The 22,525-nt window shown below is 34.1% G+C and overlaps 1 protein-coding gene across 2 annotated transcripts in view; it reads left to right on the forward strand.

Moving 5' to 3' along the window:
* Positions 1–22,525, forward strand: part of nAChRalpha7 (nicotinic Acetylcholine Receptor alpha7) — a 460,381-nt gene that overhangs the window by 103,670 nt on the left and 334,186 nt on the right. For both annotated transcript variants that reach the window (XM_073977639.1, XM_073977640.1), the window contains exon 2: positions 18,945–18,989. In XM_073977639.1, the coding sequence (XP_073833740.1) occupies positions 18,945–18,989 (45 nt within the window). The remainder of the gene's footprint in view (positions 1–18,944; positions 18,990–22,525) is intronic.

Below are 22,525 nucleotides of genomic sequence, written 5' to 3' on the forward strand. Positions count from 1 at the left end.
CCAACATCCAACACGCTTGATACTCGTACATGTCTTCCATCTATCACAACGTGATCAATTTGATTTCTTGTTCTTTGACCTGGCAACAGCCAGGTGCCCTTTTGAATTTCGAGAGTCTTAAATCTGGTACTGCTAACTACCATGTTTCTTGCAGCTGCAAAGTCTATCAGCCTCATACCATTGACATATGTTTCACTGTGGAGACTGAATTTCCCTACCATTTTTTTTCCAATTTTGGCATTAAAATCGCCTAGAATAATTTTAATGTCATGGGCCGGGAAACGGTCATAAGTTTCTTCTAAGCGCTCGTAAAATATATCTTTGGTCTGTTCGTCCTTGTCTTCAGTGGGAGCATGAGCGCAAATAAAGCTGATGTTGAAGAATTTTGCTTTTAATCGAATTGCAGCGAGTCTTTCATTCACTGGGGTGAAGCTGGAGACCAGATGTTTTAACCTCCGACCAACTACAAATCCGTAACCAAACTCATGCTTTGTTTCATGACAGCTATAATACAGCGAGTCACCTTTAGGTGTTATTATGATGCCTTTCCCAATCCATCGTATTTTCTGTATGGCAGTAATGCCGGCCTTGTACTTTTTAAGTACATCTGCCAATACGTAAACTGCACTTTCTCTATAAAGAGTGCTAACATTCCAGGTGCAGATTGACAGATCATGGTCATTAAAACGTTTGCGGGGTTCGTCAACTTTAGAGGGGTTTGCTTTTCATTTCTTTCGTTTTTTCATAGTAGTCTTTTTTTTCTAGGGGAGTGTTACTAACCCGACGCCCAAACCCAAGTTTTTAACATTCTTATGGGTGAACGCGCGGCACATGTTAGCTCACTACCTTTAACGGGTGTTAAAGGCAGTTCCCCAGGTGACACCACGGGGAGGTCAGTGTCCACTTGAGATGAAAGAGGGACCACGATAAATCCTGAGCTTTGCCATGTTAAAGTCGGTCAGAGCCGTTCCTTGGTATCTTCCATCCACTAAAGCAATCACCAAACTGGATAGGCTTATTCTTCTCTGTCTGATCTATCTATCAGTTTGATCTATCCGGCGCGGTAACCCAAGTTTTTACCGTTTATACCTTACCTGGTGTTGGTGGCAACTTCCTAAATTAAAAACTTAAAATGAAATATATACCAATATTTATCGTGGACTTTGTCATTTAAAACCAATCGGATCCATAATCATTTATTTCAAGTGACCCACCATTTATTTCATACGTCACACAATGATTACAATTCACCCTCTCCTTATTTAATACTTCTATTAAATATGTAGAAGATTATAGAAACAGCTAACTGGGCAAGCGTTTAAATATTATCCCTTTCTCAAGTACTAAGTACTTATTTATTTCAATTCACTTAAGTACTAAGGAAAGTTCGTTCATTATACCAACAACTTATTGAGACGTAAACGATTATGAAATAAAAACGATTAGAAGTGTCCATTCCTATGAATGTGTGTGTGTGTAATAGTAATGTAACACATGTACACTTCAATACGTTCTAATGAGTTCGAACAAATTAATTGCAATTTGTTATTTGCCACGTTTATTACACTTGGTGGCTATAACGGTGATGCTGTTTTTATGTTGTGCGGAAAAGGCAAGTTTGCAGGATGACTACAAAAAGGCGTTGTGGGGCCTTCATTAAAAAGCAGATGCCAATAAAAAGCAGTCATTGAGGATTCTGTAGATTATCTTTTTAGCATCGAAACTTAAGAATTTTTGTTAGACTGGTTAGTTGAACACCATATTAGCTCTTTTACATATATTTCAAACCTTACGTAATTTGTCATGGTTGCCCATAGAGGCCTTCTATAGCGTTCAACCTCCATAATATCCTTCGAATACATTACGCATGATGATTTTACAGAACAGTATTGAGAAACACATTGAACATGTGCTGCAAGTAATCTGGACACATAGGCTGATATGTCCATAAAGGCAATATGAATTCAAGAAGGACATCACGAATACAGGATATGGCAAAAAGAGAAATACACTTTGCAATAATCAATGAGGAGGATTCATTCATAATTATGTTATTGACAGTTGTGACAGAAAATATGAAAACAAAACGCAAATTATTAAATGCTAGGAATGCCAGGAAGAATGCAAGGATATTCGAAAACAATGGTATTCATTTGAGGCCTTCATTAGGTTGATACAGCCACTTTAAAAGAAACACGATTTACATAGGTTCCTTATATAACAAGTAAAAAAGTATCAGTCGGCTTTGCCGACAGAGATATACCCTCAGCCTGTGTATATTGAAACAATTTTTTCCCAAAAAACGCATGTATTTAGGGAGTTTTAAAATTTTTGGGCGTTTGAACTGACAAAAATGTTGATTAGGATTAGAGATCAAAAGTTTTGCGGAGGAGATACTAAAAAGAATGGATCTCCAGCCACTACATATGGTACCATAGGGGTTTTTTACAACTTCAGGGATGTTTGCTCAAGAAGTATGGACTTGCCCCTGAAACAACTTTTACCATCGCAATTGAGGCAGCGAATGCAAGTCGCTTCAACAAAAATCAAAGTGATTCGATAGCAGGTCTTAAAGTGAACATGTATCCGAAATTTTGTGTGGGAGGTACCGGATGGAGTGGACAAATATAGTCCATATTTGAACCTGATCTATATCTGGTAGATATATTAAGATGTGTAAAGTATGGTCCAATTCGGCCACTCTCTTCAAGAGTTATCGTACGCACAATTTTACCGAACATTTTTGAACTTTTGTGGGGGAGGTACCTGAAGGAGTAGACCGATATGGCTTATCTTCGAACTTAAACTATGTTTGGACAAAATATTACTAAGGCCAAACTTTGGACCGAATCGGCAGACCTGTTCGAGAGTTATTTTGCCCTCCAACCTCCTCACACGGTATCATAGGGGTTTTTTGCAACTTTCAGGCTATTTTCTCAGGAAGTATGGACTTGCCCCTGATGAAACTTATACCGGCGTATGGAGGACAGTGAATACAAGTTGCTAAAGCAAAAATCAAAGCGATTCGAGAGATGGTCCTAAACTGAACTTTTCCAAATTTTTGTGTGGGAGGTACCCGACGGAGTGGACCGATTGAGTCCATATTAAAACCTGATCTAAGTCTGGTACACGCTCCACGATGGGCAAAGTATGGACCAAATCGGTTACTACCTTCAAGAGTTATCGTGCGCACAAATTTTCCGAACATTTTCGAACTTTTGTGGGGGAGGTACCGGAAGGAGTAGACCGATATAGCTTATCTTCGAACTTAAACTAAGTTTGGGCAAAATATTACGAAAGCCAAAATTTGAACCGAATCGGTTCATCCGTTCGAGAGTTATCGTGCGCTCCATCCAGCCAGACAGACCGACAGACAGACGGACGGACATTGCTCAATCGACTCCAAATTGTCTGAAACACATTTCGTCCAAACATACTTGGGGTCTAAAACCATTATTTCGATGAGGCACATTTTGCCCGTATGAAAATGTATATACCCTCGTTAGCATAAATGCTGAGGGTATAAAAAGAAAACGCTATGATGATGCTAAAAGACCAATAAGTAATATATTCCTGTAATGAAAGTGATGTGCTTGAATGTCCTCCTACTGTACACATTAATTTGCTTTTATTTCAAAAAGTTAATAGATATGGTTTATAAAAAATTATAATTCTCATTAATAAGCAAAATATATATAATTAAAAAAATAAATGACACTTCGCAATATTTACCCAATAAACAAAAACAAACTATCATCAAAAAGCCTCCTTTCAATAATAGCTTTCTTCAAATCATATATCCCCAACGACTATCCCAAAGGTTTATTTAACAACTGCTCACTTAACCCCCGTTTATAAGTCAACATTTACTTTTATGTCCTATTTTGCTGCCAGTCAAAGGAGACACGCAAACCGATCCTTGGGGTGTTTATCTTCTTCGGGATTTTTTGTCTCTCCTATGGGACATAATATTCTATTGCCTGCGATGACAAAGCCAATCAAATTACCCTTGCAGATAAGGTAATAAAAATTCTACTCACGTCCTCTGGCCACAAATGAAAGATACAAAAATATCAACAAAAAAGAACCGGTAAATGTGGATTTAACAGAAACAATCAGATTTTTTAGAGAGAATATTAATGTCATTTTTATGCATTGACACTTGAGGCCGCCTGTACAGGAAGTGTGTGTTGTGTCAACATCGTTGGTGTCTGTGCGTCAATAGTGCTCATAAAAATGTTATGGGAATTTGATTCCTTCTATTTCTACTTTGGAGTGTGTTTAGTTTGTTTAGCTTTATTTAGTTAATAATCATAAACGTGTCAAAATTTTTATGATAAAATGAGCATATTGAAAACGATTTTTTGTGTATTTTGGAAACGAAGAACACGCACCGTGTCCAAGCGTACCGCTTGAACCAACTTTAAATGAAAGGAGCTTACACCTGGTAATTTTTGTGGTGAGATGAATCAAAAAACGAAAAAACGTCGGAGTGATTTTTTAAACAAATAGAAGTATTAAATGAATGTAAAATTGTAAAAAGTGGTGAGGTGGGGGGACGGCCTCGGATGCAGTCGCTATAACTTGGTCAATGTCGAGTTGCTGTTAATCACATATTACTGAGTCGGTTCGGTTGCTGATAATCAATACACTGATGGTTTTAGGTTCATCGGTTAAGTTATAATCGGATAAATTATAATTCAGATTGTGATTTTCGGCGATTTGACGGTGGTCGGTTTGTTGACGGTCGGACTGTGTCAGCCGTTAACCCATCGATTCGTTGGCCGTCAGGTTGTATTGTTCGACTGGGTGAGAATCGGCTGAGTGATGGTTGTCCACTGGGTGACGATCGCTTCAATGAGGTTCGGCACTATGGCGATCGAGTTATGTTTCTCTATAAAGAAAAGAGTCGAATATAATTAGGCAACAGAATAAACGAATCGACAGGAGCGAACGAGTAGAAGGGAGCAAAGAAATCGCAAGGAGCGAACAAATAGACAGAAACGTGCAAACCATAAATATACATCACCGAAAAAAAATTTTTTGACGTCACGCATGTTAAACCAAATTTATTTCAGATCATTTTTATACCCTCAGCATTTATGCTAACAAGGGTATATGGCAAATAACACGATTTTTGGTATAGAGTTAAAGAAAAAAATCTGGTTTCAAATCTGCTCGCGTTCACGCAATTGGCCGATGCGCGCAAAAGTTATAGCGGTTTTTATCCTCTTATAAAGAAAAAATATTTTAAAATTTCTTATTTTTTGTATTGAGAAAATGTAAGCATATACCAGTAACAGCATTTGATATCCATCCGTAGATGCACCAAAATTTTCAAAATGTGTTTTTATTTTCGCGGATTATACTAACTCTGCGTCCGTATAAACCTCTAAAAACTAAATTAAAAATACGTACAGAAACTAGACAACGCGTAAAAAAATGTGAAACCAAAATTATAAACATTGGCTTTATAAATTGCATATTATAACAACAACAAACGAGAAAAACTCATTGTTGGAAAATATTGTTACAAATATATTTTTTGGTTTGTTTCGAAAAATTAGAAAAAAATATTTGAGAGTTATCCAACTATTTCGCTAAAATCTAATACATAAATTAAAGTATTCTGCTAAAACTTTATCAAAATATATGGTTTACCATCGTGAAAGCTTAACTGCTTACTGTGATAACTTATAAGGATAGGAAATTAAGAGTAATATTGAAATTACTATCATTTAAAAGATATGAAAATTAAAAAGCCTGTAATTCGCGAATTAGTTAAAGTCGGTTGATGCGCATCCTATTTTGGATAAAGCGAATCAACCTCTTTCAATATTTGTGCATATTTCGATGTTTTACTCAGCGGCCATTGTGTGCCGCCAGTTGCATCATGCACTGCAAGAAACCTTAAAGTTGGTAAAAGTCGCGCATTGTGCATACGATTTTGATGCGCATCCGGTTTCATCAGCGCCCATCAAAAATACGTCAATATACACCTATTTCAAATAGATTCTTCAAAAACCGCGGATGTGCCTCCACATTCAATTTTTGGCGAAATACCCATATTACTCGCGTATATCTGTTTTTTTATGACACGTGTTTTCGCAAATATTATAATCGCGAGTAAAGGATTCCATTTATGTACAAAATTTTAAAGAAAATCGCGTTTTAGTACGCGGATTTGTCAAAATATATTTTTGCTGATTTACCGATTTTCAAGGTATCTATATCCGCGGTTTTAGTAGATGAATTTGACCGCGGAAGGCTTCATTAGAACCGTCGCGTAAAAAAATAAATTCACGTGGGTTTCAAAGGAAATTGAAAGACAGTTGTAAATTTTACACGCAAAAAATATGTTTTGTAAGAAAATTCACGCATGAAATTTTGGCCTTTCGACTCCAATTACTAGGATGCTGTAAGGAGCACACTCATGAGATATGCACCAAACGACGTAAAATCATGAGTTCTATAATCGTGTTATGAGTTTGGAAAATTATCCTCTTGCGCGTCCGGATTATTAAAAAAATTCAAAAAATCCTGAAATTCCGGCTTCAAAATGTCAGCATAAATTTTATAAATATGCAGTGGATATATCAAAAATCATACACTACTATCTTATTGCCCATGGAGTATTCTGTGATTCATTCTTTGGGAATATGTCTATAAAATGTAAGGTTAAGCCAGAATTCGCATGGGAACATAAAAAAAATTGTTGGCTTCAACCCATTTTTCTACATTGATGCCAACACAGCTTCCACGAAAATTAATTTTAATGGTCGACATTATGGTATCCCTCCTAAAACACTTCATTTTAAAGAATTGTAGTCATACTTTATAGAATATGTTAACAGTTCGCGAATTCTGAAAGGGTGAAACTTGGATTCATCGATTGCAAAACATTTTTGTTATTTACCATATACACTTTCATAGGGGCAAAATATGCCTCATCGAAATAATGGTTTTAGATCCCAAGTATGTTTGGACGAAATGTGTTTCAGACAATTTGGAGTAGATTCCGTCGAGTCCGTCTGTCTGTCTGTCTGGTAGGTGCGCACGATAACTCTCGAATGGATGAACCGATTTTGCCCAAACTTAGTTTAAGTTCGAAGATGGGTTATATCGGTCCACTCCTTCCGGTACCTCCCCCACAAAAGTTCGGAAAATTTGTACGTACGATAACTCTTGAAGGGAGTAACCGATTTGGTCCATACTTTGCAAATCGTGAAACGTCTACCAGACTTAGATGTGGTTCCAATATGGACTGGAGATCCACTTCCATAACGGTCAATGTCGATCCATTCCTTTTAGTATCTCCTCCGAAAAACTTTTAATCTATAATCCTAATCAACGTTTTTGTCGGTTCAAACGCCCAACATTTTTAAAACCCCCTAAATACAGACGTATTTTGGGAAAAAATTGTTTCAATATACACAAGCTGAGGGTATATCTCTGTCGGCAAAGCCGACTGATACTTTTTTACTTGTTTGCAATATGTTTAGGGTTTGGGTATACGCAATCATAATTCATCACAGCTGATTCACTTGGAGATCACAGGCCCATTGTGCTCATCCTACAAAATTGAGAGAATCGAAATCGTCTACGCTACTTCCCATAGTCATTTAAAAATCTAATAGAAATCTCAAAACCCACCGGGATGCAGTGGGTAGCACGTCCGCCTTGCACGCACAAGGTCTTAGGTTCAATCCCTAGCCAGAACATCAACATTTTCGGCGGTGCTTAATCCCCTCAGTGTGATGCTGACTTGTATTTCTGAGTATTTCAGGCATGCCGTACGGGCTCGGAGATAAAAAGTAGGTCCTACGTCATTGATCCAATACGAATAAACGTGTACTCATTGATAAGAGAGGTATCCTTCGGGGGAGTTATGGGAACATATGTATGTATGTTCTAGAAATTTCATAGTCACCTACAATTATTATCTTTCTGTACCTCTAAGCATAATGCAGGGACATATAAAATTCTCGATCGTCTCCATCTCCTCCTCATACTCACTGCAAATGGCAGTATGTGTTCCGTCTGACTCACACGGTCCTGATTTAATGCGACAGTGACAACAACAATTCCTATCTTGGTCATAATAAGAGAGAGCTGGGATAAAGTTCTCCGTCTCGACAAAATTGGTCAAATTAGTTTTTCTACTCGATACATACGCTCGTGGGACAAGACCTGACCCACTTTATTTGAGAAAAAATTTAATTCCCCACTGAAATAACACTTCGTCGTTTTTGCAAGGCCATCTGTGGAAGTGCCAGTTCATCATGGAGCTCGGCCTGAAAAACACACAAAATGTGTATCCATTTTACACAAAGACGATATTAAGACCTTCACAATATTCCAGATCAAGTGCGTTTTTGAGCCATCAGTGTAGATGGCTAATCATTCTAAAAAGGGTTGACTAATCGGTAGAGCTAGCAAACTGTCGATAGTCCGACTATCATTTTGATCACTGTCGTAAATAAGCAATTATGTGTTGAATAACAGATAACCCAAATAACGCAATCAAAACGATAGTAAAACTATCGACAGTTTGCCAGCTCTACTAATGGGCCCATTGCTAAATTGATGATAAGGACTAGTGCGATGTATATAATAACTAACTTTTAAACTGACCTGATAACCGACAACTTGTAGAATGTCTAAATGCCCCAGTCGCGGAGGGTATCGTTTTCTCAGCGTTTACTTATGGAGTTCCTTCAGGAAAAAAGTACAATTAAGCCTTTTATAGACCGTTCCTCAGTATTTCTGTGCCCCCTTTTCTTGTTTATTAATAACTAATCCAAAGTACTTGGCTTTCAGAGGAAAACTTAACTTCACTTTGCAAGAGCAAGGGGAAAATCGACAATTTTTCTTTTCCGATTGAAGAGTGCAAGTTCTGTTTTTATCGGATTCATGTCTAGATAATTTGGAAAAACCGAGTTTCAGAGCAAATGCCACTGATTGGAATGACTATTTCATCGGCAACAACTTCCTTAAAGGCCCGAAGGCTATACGTCTCGAGATAATGGCCCCAAAATTTCCCAAAAACGCTACAGCTACCACTCACGCTTGCCGCTGTTTGATGTTTTAGACGTCTCACACAAAAATTCCAAATTCCTGAAATTATGTGCAGTTTAAAGTAAAGTCTCCGAGAGTTTTCTGGTGTTACCCTCCTATATACCCTCAGCATTTAGGCTTATTTTTTCTTCGAGCAAAAATAGAGTTTAAGGCCTAGGGCTCAATTCTTGTTCTATGAAAAGTTGAGATGAAAACTTTTATAAAGCAAAAAATGTCAAATGAAAAACTGTATAAAGAAAATATTTTTCATTTCAAATTGTCATTAATAATCCAGGGCCTGCTGTCCTGCCGTGTTGACTTTTTTGCAGCAGACAGAACAAGTACATACTTCTAGTCTGGTCCAAATTTTGCATATTGTAATATTTCAGCCAATCTAAGATCATGTTCGAAAATGGTCCAAATCAGTCCACTATTAACAAATTTCATCGCAATGTAGCTCGATGCCTTTTTGCGTACAGTTTTGACATTTTCCAGACAACAGCCGTTGGGGACCTAATTGAAACAGTACCTACAATTTTCCGGATCGTTCATAAATTTTATTATTTTTTATGCTGTAAACCTTGGGGGCTCTGATCTAAAATGGTGTAATTAATTTTTTAGGGAAGTCCACATGTACCAAGAAAAGGACTTCCTATTATAAACTATCAGAATATGACCTGTATTTCAGAACTATGTAACTTCTTTTAGGGTTAGCAACAAAAGTCGGTAATATTTAAACCCAAATTTTAATTTAAACATAAGATAACAAAGCCTTTCCTATCCGTAAATTGAAAAACGGTCTCTCTAGGACTATCCCCCATTATTTACTTTTCACTGTAATGGACAGAAGGTATAAAGCAGTCGGTAAAATGAGTGATACTTCAATATTTTTATACCCTCCACCATAGTATGGAGGGTATATTAAGTTTGTCATTCCGTTTGTAACACATCGAACTAATCATTTGCGACCCTATAAAGTATATATATTCTTGATCAGGATAAAATTCTAAGACGATCTAGCCATGTCCGTCTGTCCGTCTGTCTGTCCGTCTGTCCGTCTGTTGTAATCACTATAGCGTCCGCAATAATTGAGATAGAGTGCTGAAATTTTGCACCCGAGGGTCTTTTTTCCATGGGCAGGTCAAGTTCGAAGATGGGCTATATCGGTCCACTCTTTGGTATAGCCCCTATATAACGGTACCTCCGGATTTGAGGTATTTTGACGTTCTTCACCATATTTGCAGACCGAATTAGCTATAATTTGGCACTTAGGGTTCCTAGTGATCAACAAATTTATATCCCAAAGGATATGGGCATAGGTCCATGTTTTGGTATAGTCCCCATATAACGGCACCTCCCGATTTTCGGTATTTTGAGAATTTTAGCCACAATTTTTAACCGAACTATCTGCAATTTGACATTTGAGGTTCTCAGTGGTCATGAAATATCTCCACGAAACATTGTCAACATAGGTCCATGTTTTGGTATAGTCCTCATATAACGGTACCTCCGGATTTTCGGTATTTTTAGAATTTTAGCCACAATTTGTAACCGAACTATCTGCAATTTGACATTTGAGATTCTCAGTGGTCATGAAATATCTCCACCAAACATCGTCAACATAGGTCCATGTTTTGGTATAGCCCCCATATAACGGTACCTCTCGATTTTCGGTATTTTGAGAATTTTAGCCACAATTTGTAACCGAACTATCTGCAATTTGACATTTGAGGTTCTCAGTGGTCATGAAACATCTCCACCAAACATCGTCAACATAGGTCCATGTTTTGGTATGGCCCCTTATAACCGTACCTCCCGATATTCCGTATTTTGAGCATTTTAGTTACAATATTTAACCGAACTAGCTGTAATTTGCTATTTAAGGTTCTCAGTGGTCATGAAACATCTCCACCAAACATCGTCAACATAGGTCCATGTTTTGGTATAGCCCCCATATAACGGTACCTCCCAATTTTCGGTATTTTGAGCATTTTAGTTACAATTTTTAACCGAACTAGCTGTAAATTGACATTTGAGGTTCTCAGTGGTCATAAAACATATCCCCGAAACATCGTCAACATAGGCCCATGTTTTGGTATAACCCCCATATATCGGTACCTCCCGATTTTCGGTATTTTGAGAATTTTAGCTACAATTTTTAACCGAACTAGCTGTAATTTGCCATTTGAGATTCTCAGTGGTCATGAAACATCTCCACCAAACATCGTCAACATAGGTCCATGTTTTGGTATAGCCCCATATAACGGTACCTCCCGATTTTCGGTATTTTGAGCATTTTAGCTACAGTTTTATGGCGTGATGAAATTTTTGTTAGAGACCCTGTGGGCCATCAGGAATTAGCGTTATATATTTGTTCACTGTTGCTTAAGTGCTCTACAAAAACAACAAACAAAGATATAATGCTAATTCGTGATGGCTTACAGGGTCTCTTGCGAAAACTCATCACGCCATAACACGGAAGTTCGGCTCACGGCGCATCTGTCCTAATGTTTTAATATACACACACCAATGGCTTTCATCTCCAAAAGGAATTATCTCTGCCCCAACATTTGTGTTCACAGTGTAATTTAAGCAATAGTGGGAGGCAGAAGGCTTCTATCCATTTTCGAAAAGTTGTTCCACCTAAAATTGTGAAAGGACCCTAATTATTCCATTTTAATTAAGACTATTTTATGGTGGAGGGTATAAAAAGTTCGGCCCGGCCGAACTTAACGACTTTTTACTTGTTTTTCTTTTCTTTCGTTTTTTCATAGTAGGCTGCTTTTTTCTAGTTTTTAACGTTCTAATGGATGGACATTTTAGCTCACTACCATTAACGAGTGTTAAAGGCAAGTACCTCAGGTGACACTACGGGGAGGTCAGTGTCCACTTGAGATGAGAGAGGGACCAAGATAAATCCTATACTTTGCCATGTTAAAGCCGGTCAGGATCGTTACTTGGTACCTTTAATCCCCTACGTCATCTCTATTATAAACTATCAAAATATGACCTGTATTTCAGAAATATGACCTGTAACCAACAAAAGTCGGTAATATTAAAACCCAAAATTCATTTAAATATAAGTTAATAAAGCCTTTCTTATTCGTAGTTCGAAAAACGGTCTCTCTAGGATTATCCCTCATTATTTACTTTTCCCTGTAATGGGCAGAGGGTATAAAGCAGTCGGTAAAACGATTGATACGTCACTAGTTTATATCTTTTTAATTTTTATTATTTCCATTTGGATTCATTTTATAAGAAGTAGTTTTCTAATTATATATGTATGTATGTATGTACATATAACTATAATCAACAAATAATGCTATGAGACCTTTTCAAAAAGTCTTCCAAAAAAGCCATAATTACATATATAAGTGGTAGTTCCCCGTAAATATATATTTTTAAATCCATTTTCTTTAAAAAACCTCCTACACACGTCTTCTAGTTTATCATGCGTATAATCTCCATCAGATGATTCTTCAAACACATGTCATTTCAGTCTATATCCCTCCCCAGAGCATAAACACATGCATCATACAACCAAAATTTGCATATTTTACACATAAAGAATAACACCACATATCAATGACAGTTCTTAGACAAGACGATTTACATACGAATCTTTTATGCAGCTCCAGACATCTTCAATTTCACATTCAATTTATTTTGGGGAGTGTTGATGGTATTGTTATGTGTAATCATTCACATGCGATGATCGCCCATACGCCCTCTCCCAAAAAATGACAGTTTTTCATGTTATCCTTTATCAGACGTCATAGATAAGCCAAAGGGATTTTGTGTGAGCGCACGCATTAAGAAATCCATAAAATTTTCAAGGAAAACAATATTTATGGTCTTTGGCAGAAATTGTATGGAGTTTCAAAGCGATTTGCTAGAATTCGCCTTCTTCTTATGCGTCTTTTTTACTATAATCCAAAAAGAAGATACACAAATATTTGCACATATGCGTAAACACATATCTACATGCCATACAAACGTATTTTGTCTATGTTGTCTAACTCGCCGTCATTAGATTTTTGATGTGATTTATTATTTGATTGATTGGCATAACACATTTTTACATTTGCCTGACATAATTTCACCACAAATCCGCATTATGCAGCACGTATTGAACACACACACACGTGCCCACTCATATGTCCAGGCCAGCCGTTACAAATAAATGGACATTTTTTGTTTCGATTTTTTTTGCACACAAAATAAACCAGGACATTGAATAAAGGATGGCGAGAGAGATAAACATGAAGAGGAGATACATATATCTACAGCAATGCTGGAATTCTTTGATTGTCTAAATATGGACACGTAGCACTCAACAAAAATGTAATTTTCTTCTAAAAGGACCATGAAAAATAATGATGTAGTCACAAATGTGTCTAAAATAAAGCATATATGAATGACACATTTAGTGATATACGGATATGTATGCGAGGTATGGTTGCAAAGTTTATAAATGTTTATAGGAAAATTAACGGCAACAACAGGAAGAAGCGAAGATAATATTTTTGGGTGAATAACAAGCCTACAAAAATTTTTTGAAGCTAAATTAAGGCTCTTAGCTTAGGTTTTTTAAAGAATATTTTTGAAGCAAAATTAGGGCTCTTAATAAAATTTTTGATGCCAAATAAGGCTCTTAACGTGGAATTTTTTACATATTTTTGAAGCGAAATTAGGGCTCTTAAATTTTTTAAAGAATATTTTTATAACAAAAAATTAAGGCTCTTAACGTAGACTTTTTAAAAAATATATTGTACCAAAATGAGGGCTCTTAAAGTGGATTTTTTAATAAATATTTTTTAAACAAAATTAAGGCTCTTAACGTTGATTTTTTAGTAAATAATTTTGGAGCAAAAATAAGGATCTTAACGTGGATTTTTAAAGAATATTTTTTAAACGAAATTAAGGCTCTTAACGTGGATTCTTTAAAGAATATTTTTTAGACAAAATTAAGGCTTTTAACGTGGATTCTTTAAAGAATATTTTTTAAACAAAATTAAGGCTCTTAACGTTGATTCTTTAAAGAATATTTCTTAAACAAAATTAAGGCTTTTAACGTGGATTCTTTAAAGAATATTTCTTAAACAAAATTAAGGCTTTTAACGTGGATTCTTTAAAGAATATTTTTTAAACAAAATTAAGGCTCTTAACGTGGTTTCTTTATAGAATATTTTTTAAACAAAATTAAGGCTCTTAACGTGGATTCTTTAAAGAATATTTTTTAGACAAAATTAAGGCTCTTAAAGTGGATTCTTTAAAGAATATTTTTACACAAAATTAAGGCTCTTAACGTGGATTCTTTAAAGAATATTTTTTAAACAAAATTAAGGCTCTTAACGTGGATTCTTTAAAGAATATTTTTTAAACAAAATTAAGGCTCTTAACGTGGATTCTTTAAAGAATATTTTTTAAACAAAATTAAGCCTCTTAACGTGGATTTTTTAAAGAACATTTTTTTAACCAAAATTAAGGCTCTTAATGTGGATTCTTTAGTAAATACTTTTGGAGCAAAAATAAGGCTCCTAACGTGGATTTTTTAGTAAATACTTTTAGAGCAAACCTAAGGCTCTTAACGTGGATTCTTTAAAGAATATTTTTTAAACAAAATTAAGGCTCTTAACGTGGATTTTTTAGTAAATACTTTTGGAGCAAAAATAAGGCTCTTAACGTGGATTCTTTAAAGAATATTTTTTAAACAAAATTAAGGCTCTTAACGTGGATTTTTTAATGAATATTTTTTAAACAAAATTAAGGCTCTTAACGTGGATTTTTTAGTAAATACTTTTGGAGCAAAAATAAGGCTCTTAACGTGGATTCTTTAAAGAATATTTTTTAAACAAAATTAAGGCTCTTAACGTGGATTTTTTAATGAATATTTTTTAAACGAAGTTAAGGCTCTTAACGTGGATTCTTTAAAGAACATTTTTTAAACAAAATTAAGGCTCTTAACGTGGATTTTTTAGTAAATACTTTTGGAGCAAAATTAAGGCTCTTAACGTGGATTCTTTAAAGAATATTTTTTAAACAAAATTAAGGCTCGTAACGTGGATTCTTTGAAGAATATTTTTTAAACAAAATTAAGGCTCTTAACGTGGATTCTTTAAAGAATATTTTTTAAACAAAATTAAGGCTCGTAACGTGGATTCTTTAAAGAATATTTTTTAAACAAAAGTAAGGCTCTTAACGTGGATTCTTTAAAGAATATTTTTTAAACAAGTTTAAGGCTCTTAACGTGGATTCTTTAAAGAATATTTTTTAAACAAAATTAAGGCTCTTAACGTGGTTTCTTTAAAGAATATTTTTTAAACAAAATTAAGGCTCTTAACGTGGATTCTTTAAAGAATATTTTTTAAACAAAATTAAGGCTCTTAACGTGGTTTCTTTAAAGAATATTTTTTAAACAAAATTAAGGCTCTTAACGTGGATTCTTGAAAGAATATTTTTTAAACAAAATTAAGGCTCTTAACGTGGATTCTTTAAAGAATATTTTTTAAACAAAATTAAGGCTCTTAACGTGGATTCTTTAAAGAATATTTTTTAAACAAAATAAAGGTGGATTTTTTAAAGAAAAATCTTGAAACAACACTAATATTTTTTAAACAAAATAAAGGTGGATTTTTTAAAGAAAAATCTTGAAACAACACTAAGGCTCTAAACGTGGATATTTTATAGATATTTTTGAAACAACATTAATACTTTAAACGTGGATTTTTTAAGACAATTTGTGAAGCAACAATAAGGCTCTAAACGTGTTTTTTTAAGATAATTTTTGAAGCAACAATAAGGCTTTTAACGTGGATTTTTTTAAAGAATATTTTTGTAAAGAAATTAAGTCTCTTAACAATCTCTTAAAAATTGCAGCAAAATAAATGCTCTTAACATGACTTTTTTTAATATAATATTCAACTTATATAACTTTTTCTTATTCCCTCGTATCTAATAACAAATTTCACAAATACATACATATATGAACTGCACAACACAAATCATGAGCTGCAACAACCAATAGACAACCAAAGCCATTCCTACTGAAGTGGAAAATATCATTTTCTCTGGATACATCTGCATACAACCATCGACCACCACCATCACCACAATTTGTAGGTTGAAAGCTACGTGAGATTCATAGCAAAATTTCACAACTGCTAAGTGAACGCTGGTGATTCATTGGCCACAGTGATTAAAGCAAGGAACTCAAATTAATTATTTTTTTTTAATATTTTTATGGATTTCTCTTCCCAACATTATGTAACGTAGACATTTCGATTATTTTTTAAAGTTAGTTGGCTTTCCTAGTGACGTCGGCGCCTCAACTCAGATTATAACAGTATTCTGATCTCTGTGCTCTCACTAAGGGCTAAATAATTTGTTAGGGAACTCATCCCATGAGCATCTGGGAATTTGGGAAAGCAAATGAACATCTTTAAGTTGGGTCGTTTTGAATTTGAACTTACTTAAAACACTGTTTCATCATCACATTTGCTGCATCTATGTTGCCTGCCACATTTTTCGTGTAACATTTTGTTCGAAGATATCGAAAGTCTAATTTATGGCCAAATGTTCCAGACACTACTGGCATGTGTGTGTTTGTGGAAAACTGGCAGATACGAATAATGCAGAAAATATAGGAATGTGCTAAAAGCCTACTTCAATGTCAATATATCTCTAAATGAGTAATAAATCGACGACAGAAAGCAAATTTTGATTTATATTTTCATTAGGCAATGGAATTAATAATACAATTTTCAATTGAATGAGGGAACGTGACATTGATATTGTAGAAGACTATTTAAGAAATAAACGAATGGAATATGAAGAATTGTTGGAATATGAAGAATAATTTTTTGAGAACTGCACAAAACGTGGATTTTTTACAGAATATTTTTCCAACCTACAACTCGCCACAAAACGTTGATTTGTAAAGAATATCTTTCAAGCCACAAAACGTGCTTATTTTTCCAACCTACAACAGACCACAATAAATAAAATTTTTTCACCCAACATCTGAGTAAAAACGTTGATTTTTTAAAGAATATTTTTTCACCATCAAAAGTGGATCTTTTAAAGAATATTTTTTATCGTCACCATCAAACGTGGATTTTTTAAAGAATATTTTTTATCATTAACACCAAACGTGGATGTTTTAAAGAATATTTTTTATCATTAACACCAAACGTGGATTTTTTAAAGAATATTTTTTATCATTAACACCAAACGTGGATTTTTTAAAGAATATTTTTTATCATTAACACCAAACGTGGATTTTTTAAAGAATATTTTTTTATCATCACCATCAACGTGGATTTTTTAAAGAATATTTTTTTATCATCACCATCAACGTGGATTTTTTAAAGAATATTTTTTATCTTCACCATCAAACGTGGATTTTTTAAAGAATATTTTTTTATCATCACCATCAAACGTGGATTTTTTAAAGAATATTTTTTTATCATCACCATCAACGTGGATTTTTTAAAGAATATTTTTTATCTTCACCATCAAACGTGGATTTTTTAAAGAATATTTTTTTATCATCACCATCAAACGTGGATTTTTTAAAGAATATTTTTTTATCATCACCATCAACGTGGATTTTTTAAAGAATATTTTTTATCATCACCATCAAACGTGAATTTTTTAAAGAATATTTTTTATCATCACCACCAAACGTGGATTTTTTAAAGAATATTTGTTTTATCATCACCACCAAACGTGGATTTTTTAAAGAATATTTTTTTTATCATCACCACCAAACGTGGATTTTTTAAAGAATATTTTCTTATCATCACCATCAAACTTGGGTTTGTTAAAGAATATTTTTTTATCATCACCATCAACGAGGATTTTTTAAAGAATATTTTTTATCATCACCATCAACGAGGATTTTTTAAAGAATATTTTTTATCTTCACCATCAAACGTGGATTTTTTAAAGAATATTTTTTTATCATCACCATAAAGCGTGGATTTTTTAAAGAATATTTTTTATCATCACCATCAAACGTGGATTTTTTAAAGAATATTTTTTTATCATCACCATCAAACGTGGATTTTTTAAAGAATATTTTTTTATCATCACCATCAAACGTGGATTTTTTAAAGAATATTTTTTTATCATCACCATCAAACGTGGATTTTTTAAAGAATATTTTTTTATCATCACCATAAAGCGTGGATTTTTTAAAGAATATTTTTTTATCATCACCATCAAACGTGGATTTTTTAAAGAATATTTTGTATCATCACCATCAAACGTGGATTTTTTAAAGAATATTTTTTATCATCACCATCAAACGTGGATTTTTTAAAGAATATTTTTTTATCATTATTTTTTAAAGAATATTTTTTATCATTATTTTTTAAAGAATATTTTTGATCATTATTATTATTTTAATTTACTCCGAGATCATAATACATTTCCCATTAAAGGATGCAAAAATCCACAAGCACACAATTGCAATGCAGAATGATTTCTCATAGCCACCACAGACGCAGACATGTATAAATGTTGCAATTTATTTGGTCCGGGACTCATGTGAAACAAAGTTTCGAAGCAATAAATTTAGAAACCTTAAAACAGAAACAAACAACTGGAATTGTTAGTCAAACTTGAGAAACTCTCAGTAAAGCTGTGCTCAATCCAATGCGATTTCCCACACGCACTCTCACACACACAAGTTTTCATATACAGAATAAGGAAACACTTTAATTGAAAATAAATTTAAAAAATTGTTGCAAGAAAACTTTTTTCGGCTATTAAATTAAATTTATGGCAAACGATTTATTTCTTTAACCACAATTCCCTTTCTAGCGAACCGGAACATGAAGAAATTGAATTTTAATATTTTTTCTCATTTTTTTTCTTTTCAGGATGAAAAGAATCAATTGCTGATAACAAATATTTGGTTAAAATTGGTAAGTTTTTATTGACAAATTAAACGTAAATTTATCTTTGTTTTCCTTCCTCTTCGTTTTGAAAATCTTTGCAACACAAAAGTGTACATCAAATCAAAATCCAAAACAAAACTCCTTGGGGGCTATGCAAACGATAACCGACGCAATCGTGATACTTTGATATTGAAGTTTATGACCGCCACTGAGACTTGGGGTCGGCAAAGAGTATTCAATTTCAGTACATTTATTTAGGGTTATTGAAGGAGTTGTTTACTCTCCTATCGGTTTTCCCTCGGGCTATTAACCTAAGTGAATAACAAAAACAAGAAGGCATAATCAATTTGTTTATTAAACTTTATTTAATAAATATGGAAGAGGGACTAATATAATAAAGTCATAAAATTTGGTTTGAATGCATGGAAGTTAGGGTAAGACATATAGGTACAGGTATTTAGAATAGGAGAACAAGTTTAATGGCCTTTATAGTAAGACATAGATGAATAATGTTAATGGAAATAATAGAAAATCCAAAATATTCTAAATATTAGTATATAATCAATAATGGCAAAAATTGGGCTTAATAATGGGGAAGTCAAGGAATTACCACATTTAGGTATAGTCCCGATATAAGCCTATAACCTTCAAACTACTTCAAGTAATGGTCAAGGTGTTTGGACGTAAAAAACAGAAACAAAACCAAAAGAAAGTCTTCGCATCCCATAATATTCAATTATAGCACAAATGTACACTGTAAACGGAAAAATATATCGCCATCTTTATAGCCCCCACTTCCTCATAAGACTTCCCAAAGAGAAAGAGAAACAATCAAAACACATTTTTCGGATATTATAAATAGTCATTTATATTTCAATATCATGTTCTGTTGGTTAAATAAACTTCTTTCCTTTGGTTAATGGAAACAACTTCTTATTTCCTCATCAAAACAACAACAATAATAGCAACAACAAACCAAAAGAAGGCGAAACGGAAACCCAAACAATCTTCACATTGAAGAGTAAAGGGATGATTGGATGAATGAAAATAAATAGCCTTTAGCATTGGCCACATATTTCAGTAACTTGACCGTTACGAAATATGGTAACAATTTGTCTTCTGGTTAAACACAAAACAGTTACCGAAAAAAAAAACACTTTTATAAAATTCCACTATAAAGATTCTTCTTTTGAGGGGAAATTTGGGGGTAACAAGGAAGGCAAGTAGAAAAATTCCAAACGAAAGAAAAGCAAATTCCACAAAATAACTAAACAATTTCAATGGTGGCATAACAGGTGGCAGGGGAAGGCTATTTAAGCAAGCATGTTCGGAAGTCTTTTAACAACACGCCTTTTTACTTCTCCTTTCAACCAACAAAACAGCAAATCCTCCATCAAATGTTAGTGGATAAATACTCGCAAAAAACAGTTAACAAATTGTTAACTTGCTACGTTTTTAGTAACTGGTAACACCCACCAGCAGAAGCAACAACATGCTTACTTATGGTCACTAAATATTGGGAGTTGGAGAACACAACACAAAAGTGAAGAAGAGTTTTTATTTTATTTACTTACCTAGTAAAATGGATTCTTTTTGTTCAAGGAGTTTATTGAAAGTAGTGTAAACGTGAACAGGATTAGAATTGAAACTTTGCGAATAAAGGGCAATGTGTTTCTATAAACAAGCAATATAAAATATCAGTTGTTTTTAAAATAGGATTGGAAATAAAATAAACATCAATGTATTCTAAGCAGGAAAATCCCTTGAAGTTCATAGGAAGCCTTTTGTGAAGTATTAGAAATTGGAGTTTTTCACAAATTCGGAGTAAACAATGGTTTTGTGAAATGTTAACGGAATCCCTTATTGCGGGAAAAGGTATTATTTAAAAAGGAAAAACAAACCCAAAAATAAATAAATTCGTAAAAAATCAATATAAACTTGAAGTATAGATACAAAAGTTCCAAATAAAATAAGGTGGCCAATGGAATTTTTAGTTGTCAAATTTGTGATGGACTAATTTCTGAGATAATTATATCATAAACTAGGCAAGTAGAAATGACATATAATTACAATTAAACAAGTAAAAGAAAATCACAAGGCTTTGCCGATAGATAGAAATCCTAAGCATATGGCTGTACAAAAAAAGAAAAAAAGACAATAACAGAAGTGGTGGACCTAAATGTCAGAAGGTGGATGGTATAACACTATCACGCAAAAGCTACAGGAATTCATAAACAAATGCTTCAGGCAAAACACCATAATTTATTTAACTAACCAGGAATGCATAAAAAGCACATTGACCACACCTCAAAAACATGTTCGTTGCATAAGCAATATGGCCCTTGAATGAAATCCCCTAGGATCAAGAAATCGAGGTCGACAAAGAAACACCTGTTACGAATAATAATCCAAGAACTAAGACAAACAAGTAAGTACGTATCAGTAAGCTGTGCTGACGGAGAAATACCCTCAGCCAATGACCAAGAAAAAAACAACAAAACCAAACCAAACACAATAATTATGCCGTATATAAAATATATTGATTTTATATCACGAGTTTGTTTTAAAATCTGTAAGTACCGTAACGTGGGCTTATACCAAATTATTGACATATACCAAAAATTTTTGGCAACCAAACTTCCTCATAAAGGAATCAAAATATTAAATTATTTTAAAGTATGTTTGAAAGAAATTTTTGAAAAAGTTCAGAGTTATCTTGCGCAATATCCGACAGCGTTTTGAAGCTTTTGGGCCATTATCTTAGGAAGTATTGACTTACTCCGGAACAAAATGTACCATTGTAAATGAGGCCGCTCCAACAATCTACTGAAAGAGTCAAAACGATGCGAGAGGAGTTCCTAAACTTCATTTTATCCGAATTTTGTGTGGGAGGTACCCGAAGGAGTGGACCGATATAGTCTATATTTCAATCCCATACTGGACTGGATGAAATAATACGATGTGCAAAGCCTGCACCAATCAGAAATTCCCTGCGAGGATTATCTTGCGGATTTGCCATTTTGGTTGGTGCCGTCAGGGTTTCTTGGAGCTTTTAGGCCAATATCTCAGAAAGTATAGACTTCCGCAAAAATAAAATTGTACCGTCATAAAGGGAGCCGCAAGAAAAACTTACTGAAAAAAATTGCAAAACCATCCGAGAGGAGCACTTAAACTTCACTTAATCCGAATTTTGTGTGGGAGGTACCCGAAGGAGTGGACAGATATGGACATATTCCAACCAGATCTATATCTGGAAGGAATAATACGATGTGCAAAGTTTTGACCAAATCGATTGCTCCCTTCGAGAGTTATCGTTCAGACCATTTTAGAGTGGACCGATATGGCGCATCTTCGAACTTAAACTAAGCTTGGTCAAAATATTACGATACCCAAAGTTTGGTTCGAATCGGTTGGACTGTTCGAGAGTTATCGTGCGCACAAGCCAGACAGACATTTTTCGTATCAAAGTGTATACATATATATTCTAGCCTAAAGGCTATATGGGAAGATGAAAAGACAAAGGCAACTAATCGATGCTTTGTGGAAGACCTATACTCCCGAGT

This window comes from Musca autumnalis, unplaced genomic scaffold, assembly GCF_047663935.1.
Source record: "Musca autumnalis isolate F117 unplaced genomic scaffold, ASM4766393v1 scaffold_3, whole genome shotgun sequence".
In the NCBI taxonomy this organism is placed as follows: Eukaryota; Metazoa; Arthropoda; class Insecta; order Diptera; family Muscidae; genus Musca; species Musca autumnalis.